This window comes from Teleopsis dalmanni, chromosome 2 (genome assembly GCF_002237135.1).
Source record: "Teleopsis dalmanni isolate 2A chromosome 2, ASM223713v2, whole genome shotgun sequence".
Taxonomy (NCBI): Eukaryota; Metazoa; Arthropoda; class Insecta; order Diptera; family Diopsidae; genus Teleopsis; species Teleopsis dalmanni.
In genome coordinates, this window is record NC_051847.1 from 44,960,874 (window position 1) to 44,982,607 (window position 21,734).

General features: G+C 26.4%; 1 protein-coding gene across 1 annotated transcript; it reads right to left on the minus strand.

The window, feature by feature from the left end:
* Positions 1 to 3,665: 3,665 nt before the first annotated feature.
* LOC119681407 (phospholipase A1-like) lies at positions 3,666 to 20,825 on the minus strand. The gene is made up of 7 exons (XM_038094588.1): positions 20,576 to 20,825; positions 9,034 to 9,133; positions 8,788 to 8,942; positions 8,410 to 8,664; positions 5,639 to 5,857; positions 5,223 to 5,376; positions 3,666 to 4,079 (listed from the first exon to the last, which is right to left on the minus strand). Exons 1-7 carry the CDS (start codon positions 20,625 to 20,627, stop codon positions 3,866 to 3,868), a joined length of 1,149 nt encoding a protein of 382 aa, XP_037950516.1. The 5' UTR covers positions 20,628 to 20,825; the 3' UTR covers positions 3,666 to 3,865.
* Between the last annotated feature and the right edge of the window lie 909 nt (positions 20,826 to 21,734).

The window sequence follows — 21,734 nt, forward strand, 5'->3', positions numbered from 1 at the left end:
AAACAAATCGTTATATTAAAAGGGGCTTTGATAACCACGACCACCTATACGATCATCGTATCACCTTTTTCATCGTATCCTTTCAGTCATTGAACAAATCTTTAGATTTTTATTAAAGAAAATGTTGAATAATTGCATATGGCTTTAAAGTGTTAGAATGAAATTACCCATTTCACTAAATTGTTTAACTTAATAAATTTAACTGTATTTAATTTATATTTATTTACAAATACGAAAGTTATATGTATTCTTAATTACCACAAAGTTACAAACATCATTCACAATCCTATGTCCTCTACTGGCATGAAGTGTAGTTAAGCCTGTCTAAGTAGCCCCAGTAAATCTTTTCAGTGACACAACACTGTCACGTGTCCCATAACAAAGCAAACAAGCGAATTAACAAATAATCCTTGTTCGTGCTGAAACCCAAAGGACACTAAAAAATATACACATAATAAGCGCCACAACAATCAAAAGCAGCTCCTAATGAGTGCACATATAAACACTCCTTAAAAATGCTTTCACTTGATATGTTGTTGTCAGGATTTTAAGTGTCCTTCTGTTATTTAATGTAAAAAAAAAGTTTTTTCAATTTAAAAGTTGAGTTTTTGAATTTTTACTTTTCATTTTTTTTGAATGAACTTGTCATGCCCATAAAAAATAAGGCTAAGTTTTACTTGTTTTCCTGACATGGCACGCCTATATTCCATTTACTAAACTGAGTGGAGGATATGTGGAGCTTTCGATTTCTATATTTTCACGTGTCATAATATTTAAGTGAATTATTAAACAATTATATGAGAGTGTATGTACTGATAGAATAAAAAAAGTTTTTGAACTAAATTTTTGCTTATACCATATATAATTTTTAAGGTTTGCTAAAGGCTTCCTTAATCCTTTTCATAATTTCATGTAATTTTAATAAGTAATTAGTCGCTAATATTAGCTAATGTGAGTTCATATATTAGACTTTTGTAAAATATTTGTAATTGGGAGAGCTTGTAAAATACTAATCCCTTACTATATATCTAAAAAGAATATCGATGTACTTTAGAATTATAGTCAGTCTGTTATTCACAGTTTGAATTCATCCATCACAATTTCTTATCTCTTCTATCAACATAGAAGAAAAATCGATACCTCGAACGAAACGAAAAATATTTCTGAGGGATCTGGATTCCAGAACATTGATATAAATGTAATAGTTGCTACATATGTAAGAAGAGAATCTACCAAGTGACCAATTTTTCGGAGCTACTGTGTAGTTTAAATAACTTTTAAAATAAAATACCTTGAAATAACGAATTATAGGTATATTGAAAAGTGTGACAATATGTAAAACTAGTAGGTTAAGTTAGGTTAGGATAGGTTGTGCCAACGATCAAACTTAGGCCTATTGGCCGAGAAGGAAAAAACACAGATCTTTGAAACTAAATCGAACCTTCGGCAAAGCTCAAAATGCTATTTAATGGAAGGGCTTACAGCTATATGTGTGTGTGTGTCCAAGATCTTCGAAAAAGAGGACCCCCAGAGGCGACGCCGTGCTTGTGCTGGGCAAAACACAGCATATAAGAGACACTATCATCATCATCTCCACAACTGTGACAAATGTAATTGAAAGGAAGATTCAATCGTCCAGCATGATTTTCTCTTCTACAATAATCTGTGAGTTGTAATACTAGTAAGTCCACATGATCTGAATGTAGTCTGATACATATTATCGCTGATAAACAAAGTTAGAATGTAAGTTCTTTAGTCTATTCAAGAGCGGACTAAAATTCACTTCTATGCATCTCCATATCATGAAATTTTAAGAGCAAATTCCTAAAAGCTTAGTTTTATTGACCCATGTAATTACTAAGAGATGACCACAGAAATAATAGATATGTCTCTAAATTGACTTATATCTATTCTATTGAAGAACAGTCACTCTTCATATCTAGACATTTTTATATTACACAATTAGTTAAAGAGTTGCCTTACCGATGGAGGCATTAGTAATTACCTCTATCGATACTTAGGACTTAAGATATAAAAGAGGAAAATGATAGGTAAGACTCTCAATTGACTAAGTTCTGGTTTATTGCAAAGCAAATGGAAATTCGTTTCTATTCTATTTCTGTTGATCTATATGTTATGAAATTTTATGAGTGCGTTAGTATAGGTTCATTCCGCTACTATAATATATATTGTCTAAGGAAACACTAAACCAATTAAGAACTATGTATAAATATGTGTTGAACTCTATCTGAATAAAAGTTCGCCGCAATTAAAATCAAATAACTAAGTAATTAAAATGCTGTGGGAAATGTTGACGTTATTCTACTGTTAAGTATTGTTTTGATATAAAAGCCATTTAACTAAATTTAGGTATTTAAGTCAAACACCATAGGTCAAGAAAGTAATAAAATATTTACGAGTTGTCGTGTATTTCACATTAGTAATTAAATATTTATGTCTTTGTGATTCACATTGTTTTGAAAATACACAGTTTAAGCAATTAAGCAAAATAAAAACACGGAATTCGGATGGAATAATTTAATTTATATTGCAATTAAATTTTAAATTCAATTAAATTTTAAATTCAACTAAATTAAAATAATCTCAATGAATTGCAAATAAATACTTAAATTTTATTAGTTCACAGTTGAATAAAAAGGTACAAAACTATTTTTAAATTATGACAAATAATATAGCAAAAGTGAAAATAAATGTTCTTGACTTATATATATCCTTTACATAATTATTTTAATTTTGTTTATAATAAAACTGGCGTATATTGTTAAGATAATATAGGAAAGGTTCTCGTTGAACATAGCATTTTTTTCCCAAGCTACTCAAAGGAGAAGAGCACATAGGTCCTAAATCTAAAGAACAGATTTAAACAATGGTTGGAGTAATAAACGATCACTGCCTTCTATATAAGCATTAGGTGCGGAAAAACACAAAAGCATCCTTCTATATCCTTATAGAATATCCAACTTCTTATAAAATATTGGAGTTGAGTACTTCACAAATAATTGATGAACGAGTCGGTGTAAACAGACATCAATATGGAAAAGATTCAGGCTTTTCTGGATTCAAATAAAGTGAAAGATATGCTTCGGAAATTGTGAATAGGGTAAGATACTATAGTTCATCAATGGTAGTAGCGTCACGAGCAGTATAATATTATAAAATATAATAAAATATAAAATTATTAAAATTATATACTCAGAGTGGGTTTAAATCGATATGTGCATTTTTGCTAAAAAGTATGAGAAAGGGTCATATCTACCACGTAACATATGCATCTTAATCTTGCCTAAAAAAATTAAAAGCAGCTCATTTACTGTATATAAAATTATATAAAATTTTATTGCTTTATACATAATGATTTTATATATATTTTATTTATATTTATTTCCTTTTTCAAATAATTTATGAATATTATTATTCAAAGCTGAGCTACTAACGTTTCAAATTAAACATTTACTTTCCAAACTCACATCCTAAAGTAACAAAGTATACCTTAACTTACATATAACATATATACATACATTTTTTTATAACGACACTAACTAAACAATATTTTTTAAGTATTAGATACCCATATATAATTTAATTAATAATATATATTCAATATTAAAAATAACTTAGAATATTTTATTAAATTTAAAGCTTACATATATAAATTATCACAAATGAAATTAAAACTGTTTGAAGTTCATTGCATAGCAAACCAGAAAAAGTTAATCCTAATGGCATTATGGAATATATATCTACAATATATATATATTCACAAACTAAATTTTTTTTAGATGAATCCGTAAATGTTCTTAATTAAAAATTTATATATCAAAATCGATGAAAATTGCATATTTTATCACGTCAGTTTGTTGGTTGTTAATGCATTTGATGATGCAGTTGATACGGATGCTGCTCTGGTTGTTGATGTTGCAATGACATCTGTCAGTACATGGCTTTGGTTTGTATTCACTGCTTGTGAAGCTGTGGGCAATAATATTAATCCAGCATTTGGTGCATTGCGACCAAATGGTGAAAAACCATTTGTTTCCAAAAAAAATTTACCACGTAATCTGTGTAAAAAATAAAAATTAAATTTTAATTTATATATTTTTTGAGTTAAGTACATAAGTTTACATTCTCTATAAAAAGTATTATTAAATTTTTAATATAACTTAAAACAATCATCAAAGAAAGTAAGCACCACTACTTGCAATCTCTAAGTAGAAATCTGAAAGTGATATATACTCGATCCTCCATACATTTTTCATAGTCTGGAATGAACTTTTACTAATTCAACAAAATTTCCTTCATGAGCATAATGGAATACCTCTAATTATATGCTAGTAGTTATAACTTGAGAACAAAGAATATCCATGATATCATCCATGTTTCTTAACACAACTTTTATCTAAATTCAATGAAATTGTACAAAGCCAGGCTTTGAGAAGACTTTTTAAGATACCATGGTACATTACGACGAATGACATTCTCAAGGACCTCAAGTTGATCCCATCAAAATATACAAAAAAGAAAGAGCCCTGAAACTATTTACGAAAACTGACAGGCTTACCAACACCGCGTTATGGAATCTTAGAATGGGTACAGGCTCCTCGGGGAGATGCAGATCTAAGGTCAATTACTGCTTAGTTTGTTGAAGTGATAAACAATAATCCATTCAAGGTATAGAGAGGTGTTATGAAGAAACCTCTTAGTTAATAGAGAGTAAAAGTGCTCAAGTGCACTAACTCAATTAGACTTAAAGTTTACTATAACCACTTCTGCACCTAATTAGAAGTATTTACTGATATTAGAGTTTTAATATATAATACAATTATCCTTTAGGTACTCGTATTTTCAAAAACATACTTTTGTTATAAATGAACAAACTTTTTGTACTTTTCCTTGAACAGCAAATGGAACATCAGTTAATGTTTTGATTAAAATGTTAAAAGTTGCCTCAAAAGATACAATTCCACTAAAGATACACAGCACTACTTTGAAATAGTAATTACGTACGAGCCAGCATTTGGCTTATCATGTGCACAACAACAAAAAGCGCAAGGCACAGTGCACTATTCCACTTCATACACACATTTCACATAGAAATAGAACTAAACAAGTACACATCCTTTTCACAACTTTGTAAAACAATTTTGCAAACAAGGATAGTAAAGAGAAAAAAAGTTTTATTTAAAGTTTAAAAAAAAGCTAACCTTCTGTCGGCTCCCATGCCCATATAAGCGCGTCCATTACCATCCTTGCAAATGGCAAATGTTTTTGATGGCTCACATCTGTTCGTAGGAAATGCCAGCGGCCATTTAACAGATTCCATAAAATATTCCCATGCGCGTTGATGACTGCAACCAACTATGCACAAGCCAACCAGGCACATTATAAAACAAGACATACAATGAAGTTTATATGAAATGGAAAAATAAAAAACAAAAAAAAATAAAAATAAATTATAGAAACATACAGCTACTATAAAGAATAAAGATTATCCGACAACATTAAAATTCATTATATTGTTACATTTTTATTCATATTTATATATACATATCTAGATCCCTTTTTTTTTGTTCCATTTCTTACTTGCCTATAGCATTTGCAATGTTATAAATTTACTTACTTATAATGCCCAACCAACGATTATTGGCAATTTCCTGCCGCGCACATCCTGGTTGCAATGGACGTCCGCCATTTGGATAAAAATCTGCATGTCCCATCGCTTCTGGATTGCCAAGTATGCCACCATCTGTATGTATTATATCTACAAAGCGTGCATCTGTCGGTCCCAGGCGTCGATTTGTGCTGCCATCTTCGAACAGTGGGAGTGCTGGATCGAGTCCTATAATATATGTACAGAATTGGTTACATTTTTATTTTTTTTTATTTTCTGCTTGTAGTCATAATATGTCTGTACTCGCATGTATGGGTATTATCCTTGTAATGTAATATATTGTTTTCTTATATGAGATAAAATTTTTTGGAAAATGAGTCCATTTTAAGCAGCCAAATAAATTAATGAAGTGAAAAATAATTAAGTTTTTCTTTTTATAGTACCATGTACAGAACATTCAATAAAAATTTTATTATATTTTTTTATCTTAAGGATTTATTTTACTCGTAGTTGTAATTTATCAGAAGCGTTTTCAATTGAATACAAATAAAATAGTAGTTAAGTGTGATAAGTAAATTTTAATTAGTTAGTAAAAAATATTTAATGAAGTATCTACTAGTTGGGACAATCTGCATGAAGCGTCATAGCTTATGCTAATGAGCTCTAAGTTTCAACTCCACGCTTCATTAGCTGCCATCTCCAATTTCGGCAAAATAGCAACCCAAATTAGTGATAACCAGTCTCAACACTTACTTCCATTAGTCCAGGATTGACATATGGCATGATATCGTACTGAATCACGATTTACCGGTTCCTGTCTGCCTCCGGTTCCTGAACTTGATCTGGTACTTGACTAGTAGGGAAAACCGAGTAGGAAAGACTAAACTTTAGACAAAATTTTTTTTTAACACGACCGACATCTACTCAGGCGGTTTTATAACATATGAACAAGTCAATAGTGGCATATCTTCCAATAAACTGAGTCTTACCTTTAAGACTCTTAGTAATCCCTATGCAGTAAAATGGGACTCAAACAACATCTGTGATAGGCACTACAACCACATCCCTAACAATTCAAGAATGCCGGGTTTCTCTTAACGAATTAGCTAAATGTGTCAGCGTGACAGGGTGCCTGAATACAGGGACATTTCGAACAACTCTAGGGTAGACGAGCTGGCCAAAGCTGACACTCTGTTCCCTTATATTCATTTCTCAAAACAAATATAAACAAACAATCAAACAAATATATTTAAGCATGGGTAAGCACAATTGGGCAAATGAATTCTTCTGTCTGAACTCAAGTTTGGCCTGTACTAAATTGGAAAAAACCTACCAGTCAACTGCTTAAACTTAGGGGAAATCTGGTCAGCACTACGTTATTGGTGTTGTAGGGTCACTGCATACTATGAAGACATGATATTAAATTGTATCTACCCTATAATGACTTTTGTCATAGTTGTGGCTCTGCAGATGAGGAGGAAACTTCATCTAAAATTAAACTCTTCGGGTCATCTTTTCTTACCGACCTGACCAAGCTATCATCCTATAAAATTAGGAATTTGACCGAGCATATAATAGTTATCAGGTAGGTTGACTTTTACGTGCATAGCGAAATAGTACCTTACGGCGTTACTCGTATATTGACGTTCAGTCAGACGAAGCTGTACTCCACCTAAAATCTTCGGGGTCCCTTTTCTTACTGACCTGTCCAAATTGTCATCCTGCGAAATTAGAGAGTAAATTAAGTTTATAAAATTGTCAGGTTGGCTCACTTTTACTTGAGTGGGGGAATCGTGTCTTACCCTGACTAATCTAATCTGCGTATAAAGAACGTTAATCTATGGTGTCACAACGAGGCATAATTTGTGCTCAAGTGGGCTTTGGGCACAAGGCCGCCACTCTAACCTAAACTAACCTATCTAAATTAAGTTAGTTAATTAGACATTCTTTATTCAGGTAATATATTAATTTATATTACAATTTTATATTTAATATAAGTTAAGAACTTACTACAACTATTAACTAAGTTTTCTGTTTAACAAATAAAAGAAATTGCAAACTTAAGCACTTATAATACTGTTATGTAGCACTTTTTTATGTCGAGTAAGCATATAATATAGTACGGATTTTTACATAAGTACTATCTGTTTATACCTTTAAGTTTTATAATCTATTTATATTCTATTTGATAATAGATATTTAAAACATTTATAGATATATTCGGATCTTGTATTCCTGGAATAATCATTCTGACAGAAGATTTTTTCATAACAATTTATTTTGCATAAGAATTATGCATAATGTATTGTATAGTAAAGACCTTCTTACTAACATAATAATGTTAAGTCTATAAGTTTAGTTTCTTACAAGGTAGCTAAATGTTATTTGAGTCTTAATAATTGCAACTATTCTTGAAAATAAAGTGCAGCAGAAGAGCCGCTTCTGGTTTTAAATGCTTGCAATTACTTGCAAGTTGCAACAATGTCAATGTCAATAAATGCATAAATTATTTATAAGCATTAAAAGGCAAGAGTTTGCATTGAAATTATTTGTAAATAACTATTTTAATAAGTATTTAATGTGTACTAAACAATTAAGTACAAACTTGATGATTTCATCGATTCTCCATAAATAACAAACATTTGGTCATAAAATTAGTCAAGCATTATTTTTCATACTTCTTCGTAGCATAATTAAATTATTTATTAATAAAGTATACCAATCGATGAAATGCAAATAGTCGTAATTTTACATTTTGCTTTACAATAAAATGAACTAACCTGTTATTCTCGGTAACGTAACGCCCCATTCCTGTAATTGTTTGCCAGCAAATCCAGCAACTTCAGCGCCCAAACTAAATCCAATCAAGTGAATAAATTTCACTGGATAACCTCTGGCAATTAAAAAACGTAAAAAACGTGCTATATAACGACCAGCCACGGGTAAGTTTTCCACAGCATTTGCATACCAAGGCACAGCCGTTAAGGGACTCCAATCGACAAGGATCACATTGTAATTTCCCGTTTTTAAAAATGCTGTAAATAAGTTGACATTAGCACAAAAATAAAATTGAAAAATGGCAGCAAGGAACAAAAGGACCAACGACAATTGCAGGCAAATATTATTTTCTCTTATTTCTTCCACTAACTGCCACTCACCATCTTTCAACTGTTGACTGCTCTGGTTCTCGCCAGTAGCAGATTCCGAAAATCCATGCAAATAAATTGCCAGCGGTTGTCTTAAATTGAAATTACTTTTAGTCAAGCGTCGTTCATCGCCCAAATGTAAATTTTGTGGTTTATTAGAGTTTTTACTGAAATTAAAAAGTATTTTTTATTAAAATATATAATGGTTTTTAGATTTTTTTCTAAATTCCTAATTCAAATAGCAAAATAATACAATACCTTGTGTATAATAAGAATTTGATATCCTCGCGCTCACGAATGGCACAGCAATTATTGCAAATACCACGCGGTGCCGCACTGTAGAAAATCGGAGATCCAGCTAAAATAAATTAAAATTAAAACAATGAATAATTAACACTTGTTATTTCTATTTATTTTTAATCATAATATCTTAATAAACAATACACAATAAACAAAGCATAGATGTGGTTAAGCTAATTAATATCTCTTCATCAGAAAGGAAACTTTATGTGCATCTTTGTACAGTTTTTGTTCTAATTATATCAGCTAAGAGCGTAAATTAAGAGGCTGTTACACATCCACAATTGCTGTCAAACAATCGTTTTTGTCGCTTGCAATCACACATCAAACACACACCCATACATTTTGCCCTCATCAGTAACATTTTAAAGCTATATTACATATTAAAACTATACATGATTTTATAAGTAAAAATAATTTTTTATATTTAATTTTTAATTTTAATTTATATATTTATTCTTAAATATTTTTAAAAATAATATATATGAATCTTATATTAAATTTTTATATTAAATTAATTTTTAACGTCTGTTTTAACAAAAGAAACTAAATTCTTAATATAAACAATTATTTTTAATAGTGCGGTATTTCAAATAGTATTAAATTACAATATTAAATTATATTTTTATATATATACAAAGATAGTGCTTATAGTAAACTTTAAAACTGAGCTCTTCATAATGTGGTTTATCATACAGAGCAACACTTATGAGCTATTGGTTCACAAGAAAAAAGACTGCCGCTACTTAAACCAAACTAAACCAAGGTACAACATTAATCTAGCTTGATTCCGATATACCACTTGAATTTCTCAAAATCCAACCCACAGTTGTTGTAGTCCTCATACGCCTACTCTCCGACTTTTTGGAATAAATTCGTTTTGACCATTTCCTTTTAAATCGATAAAAACGTTCAACTTTACCTTGTGTTTTTCTCCTGAAAGCATAATTTTCTTTATTTTGTTTTTGTTCTAGCAACCCGCTGGAATCTGCTCGTGAAATCTCTTAGCGGTGGTGAACGGTTGTCGTGGTTGAGTAGTGGCTCCAGAACGTAGACCCGGACGTTCTTAGTTCTTAATAATAGGTCTTGTTGATGTCTATGCAATACTCAGAAGTTCCGATATTTTTTTTTTAAATAATGCATATACTTTGGAACATTTTTAACATATTTCTGCCATATTGAACTTTCATGTCTCGTTTGCCCGGTAGTGTATATAACGCGAAGTGTGCTATAGAAACATGTTTCACTTTATTGAGTAATTAAAGAAGGAACACATTAATAAGTAATTAAAAACTCAACGCCACAAGGAATGACGTTGCCACAAGAAACTTAAAGCTACATAACAGATATGATGCCAGATTTGTCTTATAATAATATTTTCAACTTGTCTTCAGGCTGTGTCTTCCGATCTTTCAGTTTTCTCTTAGGTGTTCAATTTTCCTTAAATGTCGCATTTATGGCAGGATACCACCAACAAGGGATATTATCCATGCACCAACTAACTCAATTAAAGACCCAAATGTTCCTTATGCAATTATTTTCTTCACATATTTTTTACATATAAATTATATGAATAAATTATATAAAACTATATAAGTTCTCATATGAATTTACATATCATGAAATAGTATATATAGATATATCCGGATGTTAATATTAATATGTGCTGGTATTAATAAATGTATTATGTTGTGGTTGTTCTGATTCAGTGTCCAGTTGGGCACTCTTACTCTTACTTAGCTGGGGGGTTTCTATAGAGTCCCTCACTTCTCTTAACTAATTTATGTATTCCTAACAAGCTACGCTGATTGTTCGACGACTGATCTAAGATCTGCATACCGACCCGAACGGCGAGTTGCTGCTCTGAAAAATAGATTAGTGGTATGTAGAACAGCCTGTCAGTTTTGCGTATAAGTTCAGCGCTCTGTCTCTTATGTATTTTTGGCCGGGTCTATTCAAAGGTCTCTTAGTATGTCATTTGTGCGGATGTACCATGGCACATTAATAAATGTTGAGTTAAAAAATTGCTTCATTCTTTTGGACATACACAGACACTCTTTCTAAATAGAATAGATCTATGTCTACAGACAGATTAACTGAAATGTTACAAAAATTACAGCTATAATGAATAATAAATTTTATATTTTTATATTTTATAATTTTTATTCAATACTTTACCTAATTTTCTTATATTTGTCTTTTTAGGTAAGTTGAAATTTACTTAGTCATGTAAGTATAAATAAACTCTTTTGAGAAATTAACTTTGTAGCTTTACATAAATTTAAAATATGATAATCATCATGACAATGTATCAAGCTTTCAATATAAATAAAACAAATATCATATAACATATGAAAATATATAACTAAAAATAAATTCATTTAAACCAAAATAAATAGGATTTTTGTATATTTTTAGCACATTTGTAGATACTGCAAATCATCTACGTAATTTGCACGAGTATCTTAAACTAAACACACGTTGTTTGTATAACAATAAAGAAAAATAATAATAATAATAATAATGAAGCTTAAATTTAGAAAATATTAAATAATACAAAGAACTCAATAATGAAATGATTAAATCATTAAAGAAATAACTTTTTGTATAATTTATTATAAACTTAACAGAGCTCAAATGCTACACTCATATTATACCATTATATGTACATTATTGATGAAGCCAATCAGCAATTTTGAAATGGAATAATTTTAATTTATTTAATTTTTTTTTTATTTTGAGAATAAAAAATAACACAAAATGCTGGAAAATATTATAACAAAAAAATACATTACTGTGTATAATGAATTGTATATATGAAGTATAATAATAATTGACACACGACGACAGATTACAGATTGTACAAAGCATCTGTGCAGATAATTAAATTGAGCTTAATTTTGATATGAATTTGTGGTTTCATATGAAAAAAAAGTGCTAAGTAATGAAACCAAAATTAGTACCAGGAAATGTTTTGTACATTAAAATGACTGACTATCTGGTAAATTAATGATAAGGAACATTTTTATGTTATGGTTATATTAGATAGATAGATAGATGGGTCATTAAATTATTTGGAAACGATGACTCAGAAATTTTAATTCTAATTATAAGATTAATATGTTTACTTTTGCTTTTTATAAATATTTAATTATAAATTTTTAAGGGGTATTAGTGAGGAAATTCTTAAATCAAGAATTTATTTCTAATAAAGTTCATTGTTGGGCTCATCATACAGATGTTTCAGACATTACTAAATACACACATAAATATTAACAGATACAAATATATACAAATATATATTAAACAATAATGTTAAAATTGGAAAAAATAACAATTTACAATAACTTAAATAATTTATATAGCTGTAGTTTATGCGTTAGTTAAAGAAAATAACCCAGCAAATATAAAGGTTGCTTATTAATGAATAACAAACTTAAAATCTGCATAACACAAATTAAGCGTACGTTGTATTTGGTTATTAACACACGGGTCTATGGTTTAAATTTGGCAGGATTAAAATCTGACCACTTGCAGATAAAGAATTATATACGAGCAATTAAGCCAATATATGTTCCAAGTACCACTGTTGATTAATATTTGGCGATACCCAAAATTTATTGTATCTTTATATCTTTCTTCACATAGACCCATTAACACTTTTGGTGATACATTTATGGAACAATACTTTTTAATATAAGTATGATCCCGCATAATTTATATACAAGCTAAACGACAATAATTGTGAGAAATGCAATATACCTGGAAAAAATGAAACTTTAGAGCATGCACTGTTTCAAAGTATGTGAAAGTTTGGAGTAAATAATGTTCACATACAAAATTTTGGATCACGAACTATTCACATGCGAAACTTTGGACTATGTAGCGTTAATAAGCAAAACTTTGGATCATGTAAAGTTCATATGCGAAACTTTGAATTATTTTTATTTACTTGCAAAACTTTGGATCATGTACTGTTCACATGCCAGACTTCAGATTATATACTGTTCACTAGCCAACCGTTGTATGAATTATTATTAAAAGGTTTATTATTAAAAGGTTTAAAAGGTTAACCACGTCTTTAACTGCTATAGTTAAGTACCTAGGAGTAGAGGTATGATATCTTGATACTAATCAGTTAACATTATTCTGCTTTATTATTAAGTTTAGATCATATACTGTTTACATGCGAAACTTTGGACCATGTACTGTCTACATATAAAGTGTGGTTTATGTACTATTTACATGCGAAACTTTGGTTAATATACTGTTCACATGCAAAATTTTATAGTATTTTCAATTCACGTGCGAAGTTTTTGGATCATCTATATTTCACATGCCCATTATTGTAAAGCATATTAATAAAAGGTTTTCATATGATCCAATGTCACATTATGTAGACAAATTTATTTACATTTATATTTATTTAGAAATATATTTCTAAACTCTATAAGAAGCAAACATTTTCTACTAACCAAACAGAGATCCAAAACAATTTAGTAAAAACATTGAGGCAAAGAGACTATAGAACAACTATTCTATAATTATCTATAGAATAGGAAGTAATTATATGGTGGACACCCATATGTTATGGGAACAACTCTATTAACTACATCTTTAACTGGGATGACTTCCTTAAAAGTGACCTGGTGATACGAGTATTTTATAAAAAAGGAAACAGAGTGTACATTCACTTGAAACAACGATATAAAATTGAATAATAAAGGTTAATTAAATGATTTAATAATTAATATTAATAATGGTTAAATTCTTAAATGTAGAAGTGTGATATCTTAATGCTAAGCAGTTAACTCTAATTAGATTTATTATCCCTGGCAAAACTAATATAACTACATCGTTGCAATAAAAGCTTTATCAGTCAAAGATTTAAACGAAAAAGTTATTAAATATAGAAGAAATAAAGAGGTTTTTCGAACAGTAGTGAACTTTAACAACAAAAATTCATTTTATATTATTTAAATTAATTAAATTTTTGGCTTACTATACAGTTGCTTCGAGTATTGCCAAATACCCATAGAAGAAATATTGAAATAAACAAAAAGATTAATAAAAGTATGTTAAATATGAAATAATAAATATTTTATATATAATTAATAAATAATTTTTTTTATAAAAAAGCTCTCTTTTTTGGATTTTAAAATATATATGTAATATATTCTGTGATATTAACAAGGCCATGAGGCTGTGAAAAATTAAGATTTGAATGTTTACATTTAAAGCTAAAGAATTTAAATAACCTAATTCATAAGAAGCTTATATTTATTATATATTAAAATAAATTTTCTTTAAACTTTACTGAGTTGAAAATATTTTTTATTTTATTATTAAAATAAATTTTATTTTAATTTTGCATTTTATGTTTCTCGGCTTGGGGAAAAAATCGTTAAAATAAACAATACATTTTCATATTATAGCTAAATATTTTTCCCGCCACTGCAACTTCATTATACTCTTATCTACATATTTATCTCAAATTGCATTTAATTTATTAATTAATTAAATACAAAAATGAATAATTTTAAATCATGCAAATTTCGATTTAATTTTCTTGCCTCTAAAAATGGTTTTGTTTCAAATAAGCCAACCGTGAACTTGAATTTTACAAGTTCGCAAATAAATAAAAACGAATGCAAGCGTTTTTAATTAAAAAAAAATCAAAACATCAAAATTTCGCATATACTTTAAGCTTAATTTCTTAATTTTATTAGCTAATTTGCATATAACAAAAATTAATTGAAATTTAACACGTTTTTCATACAATTTTTATGCGATTTTTCGTCTCTTTGGCTTTTGAGTTTTGTTTTTATCGATTTTGTTTTGACTTGCAATTTTAACCAAGTTTTTGCTTCACACACAACTTTTGCATTTTAATTAATTTATTTTTTTTTTTTTTTTAATAATTTGATACAATGACGTAACAGTTTTACACTTCATACCGAGCACATTTTATACTTTGCTCTTCAAATCTTTCCGATTTCTTCCGAAACAACCTTGCCAAAATCTGTTGTCTGTCTTCAGAAACATTTTTGTCTTGTCTGATCGTTTTGCATGCATAATTGGTTTTTTGTAAGAGCGGTTTTATTTAAAACGATTTTTACAGTTCGTCTTTTGTTTAGAAAAAAACTATTAACAAAAAAACTGGTTAATAATAATATTTTTTTTTGTTTTTGAACCGAGCAAACTAAATCAGCATTTCGTAGTGCCAAAAAAGGCGGAAATGTACATATCAAATTTAATTCATTTTTTTATTAAATTTTTAATTGTAAAATAATTATTAATTTTTTACCTCAACAATTTTTTATTGGTTAAATATTTTCATACTCAATTAGTGCAATTAGCGAATTGACATGAACAATCATGGAATTGATTGCTATAGATATAATATTTTTTATTTATAATTACACAAAGAATTAATGTTGCCGGTAAAATATTTTTGAAGTGTTTAATATTAAAAAAAATAATAGTTAATCTATTAGTCATTAAAAGGTGAATAATTACTATAAAATAATTATAAATAAATATTTACTTTGTTAGTTTTATGATTTAGCTTGAACAAAGAGTTTTATATAAAAACTGATTTGAAGACTGAAAAAGAATTTTTCATTACAATGAAATATCTTAATCATAATTTCATCTAAGTATTAAAGAATTAAATAATATATCTTTTTGTGTTATTAACTTGTTAAACATTTTGCAAGCAATAATATAAAGAAATTTATACATTAAATATTATTTTAAGAAACGATTTTTGTTGATAAAAACGCAATATTTAAGTAAAATATAATTTTATGTTAAAAAAAAGGATAGTTACTTTTAATAGATAATAAAAATAAATAGATAATAGATATTAAAATATTTTAAACAGCTCTGAGGTTCAAATTAAATCATAAAATTAACAAAGTAAATATTTATTTACTATTATTATATAGTAACTATTCACATTTTAATGACTAATGGATTTACTATAATTTTTTTTAATATTAAACACTTCAAAAATATTTTACCGCCAACATTAATTCTATGTATAATTATAAATAAAAAATATTATAACTATAGCGTAAAAGTAGCAGAATATTTAAAAAATAATAACATACCAATCTTATTTAATATCAGAATATAATAATTAATGGGAGGTAATATATATTTTATAGCTTATCTATTATTTATAACGTGTATTTAATAGTTTACTTTTATATTTTCTATCATATTTACTATTATATTACTTTTTATACACAACTACTATTACACTATACTATTTTACTATTTTACTACTATTACATTTTATACCATTATGCATTATACTATAAGTCGACGGACGACATTGTGTCACAGTCACTATTTTGATTACATTTATTTATATATTAATTTAAGATTCACTAAATGTACTGTAAAAATGAAATTTTAAAATGAACGTATACATATACATACATAAATAATAAAAAATATATAAATATTATAATATAATATAATAATATATAATAATAACATAAGGTATAACAATAAAAAATAATATATAATAATTCATAATAATATAGTATAATAATACATATAATAATAATATAATGTGTAATAATAACATTTTGTATAATAATATGAAACAATAATTATTAATATATATAGCTATATACTATAATAATATAATATAATAATAATATGATGTATAATAATAATAAATAATAATAATATGTAAAAGTAAATAATAATATTATATATTATATTAGTATGTAATAGTATTTATACTACATATTATTAATTATATTAACTATTTAAGTCAAAGCTTTCCTTATGTGATATCAAAAAAGAAGATATAGAAAATCTTAATAAGTACGTTTCTAATATTTATCTATTGGGTAAGAACAATTTTTGACATAACATATTTTGTGGTATATCTCACACAGAGGAAGATAAAGATAAGAAAGTGTATAGCTAGGGGCAGTATAAGTGGGTTTAAAAATCATGAAAACCCAAATAATAGAGTCCTAGACCATCAATGGTGTATATTGAAAAAAAATAATTTATAATTATGAGTAGTAGAAAATACAAGCAACTCACTAACCAGGTTATCATTATAAGTCTATGAAAAACTTGAATTGGTAGTAAATCTCTGTTACTAAATACTCCCAATTTTAAATAGACTGTAACGCAAATTTAACAATTTCAAATAAATCTGATCTTTATTGAATAATGTCATGCTAACAAATAGTGGAACTAGTTATGACCCAGTAGGTTTTAAATATAAAACGTATTGAAATCTTTTATCAGTCCATAAGACATGTTTTATTAACATTTTTTAACACTATTTTTTAAAAGAGGTTTTTTCGAATAGTAGTGAACTACAACAACAAAAATTCATTTTATATTATTTTAATTAATTGAAATTAATTATTTTTTTAAGTTTATTTCTAACCGCATAAACCCATATTTGGGAGACATACTGGTTTTAGCTATTTTAATAGAAATCTATATGTGTTGTTATATGTGTTATATATATATTACTTAATCTGAGATTACTACTAGGTTATACTCGATTTTAGTTCCTGATATTGTTATTACAAATTTTACTTTCCAAGAATTAAAAAAAAAATATTTTTTTAAGGAAGTCTAAATTTTGCAATTAAAAAAGTGTAATACTTTTAATTATTACAATGTCTAATTGTGTACAATGTGTAATGAGATCAATAAGATCACAAACAATGTAATATGAGTGACCTGTTGATACATGTATTACATACGTACTATAACGCATATTAAGATACACTTATTATGTGATTTAAAAAGGAAACAGAGTGTACATTCACTTAAAACAACGATATAAAATTGAATAATTAAGGTTAATTAAATGATTTAATAATTAATATTAATAATATAAATTTCTAAATAAATGCAGATCTCAGTATCTACATGAATATACATGTATGTAACTGAACTGCACTGTAGTTGTTTTCATTTTATATAATAAATTTTATAAATAAATAAATAGAATAATCATCAATTATTAATGAGATCTAGTTATTAGATTTTTAACAACTTTCAGATATATGTGAATACTTAATTATTTAGTAAACGTCACAAAAACAACAAAATCAATTAAAAAACAACTAAGTTAATAGATAAATCAAGTTCAAAACTATAATTATCCACTTTGAAAAAGTATAACTTGAAGGAAATTTAATTATTTAAATTTATTTAAAAAATAAGTAATTATTTTTTAGCAGTTTTAGCAATGTTTTTAAATTTATTTTAATGTATTCGAATAGTAAGGGAACAGTCACTATATTATATATACGTATATATATATATATTCAAGTATATATTAATAAGTTAAATATATAATACGGTAATAACTGCTGATACCATATAAAGCACATAGATAGTGTTCTATTCCTAAGTACTACAATTTCAAACGCACTCTTCGGGGACTTTTCGGTTTATAAAACGAAAAAATTGCAAGAGGAGATCTATTTTCAATATTATATAGAGATACAGTTTATTTAATAAAACTTTGTCAAAAATGTTTTATACAAATGGATTTATTTGTACATCAACTTTCGGTTTAACAATATTTAATTTAATGGTTAATTTATATATAGGTATAATTGACTTCGGAAATTATGGTAGCTCAAAAATAATATTTTCAAGATTTTTCAAATGTTGATATATTTTTTTTCAAACACTAAGCTTTATTATTATAAAACTTTTAATTATTCACATGTCATATTTCAATACCTTATTCTCCTGAGAGCATTTTTTGTGATATTTAAAATATATATATTAAAATTTATCATATTTTAAGCAATATATTTTAGTATTTTATTTCATTTCAAATATTTTTTTTTAATAATTTATTAAAAAATTTTGTAAATAATTTAAATAGAAATAATAACTTTTAATTATTAGAATGATTATAAAAAAAAATTAAAAGCTGAAGAATTTATATATTAACTATACTATACTTTTTGAAACAATAAAATTTTCCTTTTTTATTTGTAATTTTTTTTTATAAAGAGGTTTTTCCGAAAAATAGTGAACAACAAAAAATCTTTTTTATATTATCTTAATTAATTCAATTTTAATTTTTATAATTTTTTAATTCTTTTATTTATAAGAATTAATAATTATTTATATAATATAATAATTATTCATTAATAATAAAATTAATAATATTTATTATTATCAAATTCTTATAATTTTTTTTTTATTTATATTATTTTTAACAAATTATGCAAAATCGAAACTTTGGCACCTCTGCTTACAAGACTTTTTATTATAATTTAATTTTCTCTAATTTAATTATAATTTCTCTTTTTTATAGTAGTAGTATTTTTTTTTCTTAATAATATTTTACATAAAAATTTATAACAATTATATTATATATATATAAAGCTAACAGATATGGTATTGCCGCCGTCTCTTTTTTATATAATTCTTATAGTTTTAAATTATTTATATTATTTTTATCAAGTTTGTTATATTATTAGTTCGTTTTAAGCTAATCTAATATTTTTATTAGAATATAAATTGAAGTTAAATTTTATTTTATTGTTTTAACTCAACATATTGTAGGTTTATGCCATCGTCGGAGATATCTATTTAATTAACTTAATAAATATTATTCTAATTAGGAAAAAAGAATTTTTACATTTTCATAGAACTTTAAAAAAATATTTAATGAACAAGTTTTTATGTATATTATAATATAATGAAAGAAGTTTTATAATATATATATCACTTACTAATAGTAATATTTATAATTATTTTTTTTATTATTTTATTTATTGTTTTGAGTCAAGTTGTTGTTCAGCCCACTCTAAACAAAAAGTTAAAAAACTACAAAATATTGGCAATTTTATATAGAAAAAACTATATACATATATACACTTATATAAATTGATTAAAAAACTTTTTTATTAAAACATTCGCATAAGCCTTTTTATGAACGAATTTTTTTTATTTTTTTTTTTAATTTTTATTTTTTTTTTCGGTAACTGTTATTCACATCTGTTAAATTTTTTTAAGTCGACTTAAATTCGAACACAAAAAAAATTTAAAAAAATTGTTAGATACACTTTAACACCTTTTAATTGATTAAACATACTTAACACATTTTGAATATTAAATATTTAAATATTATTTTAAAAATAAAGTTCTTTATTTTTGCAAAATGTTAATTGTATATTTTCTAGTCAAAATACGATGAGAATGAGAAGAAAAAAATAATTTCGAGATTTAAGGTACATGTTTGCCTTCATAAGTTTATTTGAGACATTAACAAAAGACAAATACTACACTTTTTTGCCAACTCGGGTAAAATAAAATAAATTAAATAAAACTCGACTTCTACAATAATAAAAGTGAATATAAATCTACAAACTGAACTTCACAAACAAATAGTCTCGAGAATGCAATAATAAAATTTCAAAAATTTCTCACAGACCATTAACGTAATGAGACCGAAACCGAGACCGAAATCCGAACTTACCAAGTAGAAAAGTGAATATTCTGCATAGAGTCGAGGCAGCGGGAAGTGTCATACTGGTTGTTTAAGACACCGCAATAAAACAACGGCAAAATCCTTCAAAAAGTTATATAACCACGAGTTCAGTTGGACCTAAGCCAAGCAAAGACAAAGCGTTGCGAATATGCAACCATGAACTTGGCTACTGTCAGGGCACCGTAAATAAATTTCAACTCACACAAAATAATAAATTTTCAAAATTAAAATTTACAAGATATTTTCCGCATGAAATTCAATTTAAACCAGTCAACCAACCAACAGTTTTTAGAAAATTTTTAATAAATTTTTTAAAAATTTTTTTAAAATTTTTTTTTATAAATTGAAAATTTGGCGCGTAAACAGAAAACTTGTAATTTAAAAATTTTTTAAAAAATATTATATATTAATTAAATAATTTTTTTTATTTTAATTTTTTTTTTAATAATATTATTAAAAACCTTTTTTTATTTCTATTAATTTTATATAATTATTTTATTTATTTTTAATTATTTCCATAAATTTATTAAAACTATTTTTATAATATATTTTTAAATATTTAAAGTTTAATATAAACACAAGTAAGTTTTTAAATTTAATTTTTAATATTTTTTTTTTTTAAAAAAGATTTTTTTTTCAATAATAACGCATCGCTTCGCGTCCGATTCTAAGTGAGCTGTAAGTTATACTGATTATGGGCAAAAGGTAGTTTCTTCCACTACCAGCTCAGTAAGAGACAAAGCTGCGATTTATTAGCTTGGCTCGAAAGCAAAAGCAACAGAATCGTTTAATTATTAAATAAATAAACAAAATGTTGATTCTCTTGAGCGTCTTCAATTCGCACAGTAACAAAATTTTAACTTTAACGCAAAGCAAATAGCAAAATTTTAACTTCGGTCTTAATGACAATCAGATTAATCGATTAATTAATCAAGTCTACTTTGATTATTAATTATAAAATGTAAATTTTTTTATATATATTTAATTTTATATAAAAAATAATTATATAGCTAAATATATAATCAATCTGAATTATGTTAATTTATGAAACAACGGATATATACGTATATAGCAACAGATACATACAGATATATAACAGATACAGACATATAAAAACCTAACCATTTTGAACAGTTCTACTACTGTC

Excerpts from the sequence above, each read along its gene's own strand:
- LOC119681407 (XM_038094588.1), bottom strand. The coding sequence starts at position 20,627 with ATGACACTTCCCGCTGCCTCGACTCTATGCAGAATATTCACTTTTCTA. Across the intron at positions 8,943-9,033 it reads AAATTCTTATTATACACAAG|TAAAAACTCTAATAAACCAC; the intron begins GTATTGTATTAT and ends TTTTAATTTCAG. Across the intron at positions 5,858-8,409 it reads TACGTTACCGAGAATAACAG|GACTCGATCCAGCACTCCCA; the intron begins GTTAGTTCATTT and ends CATATATTATAG.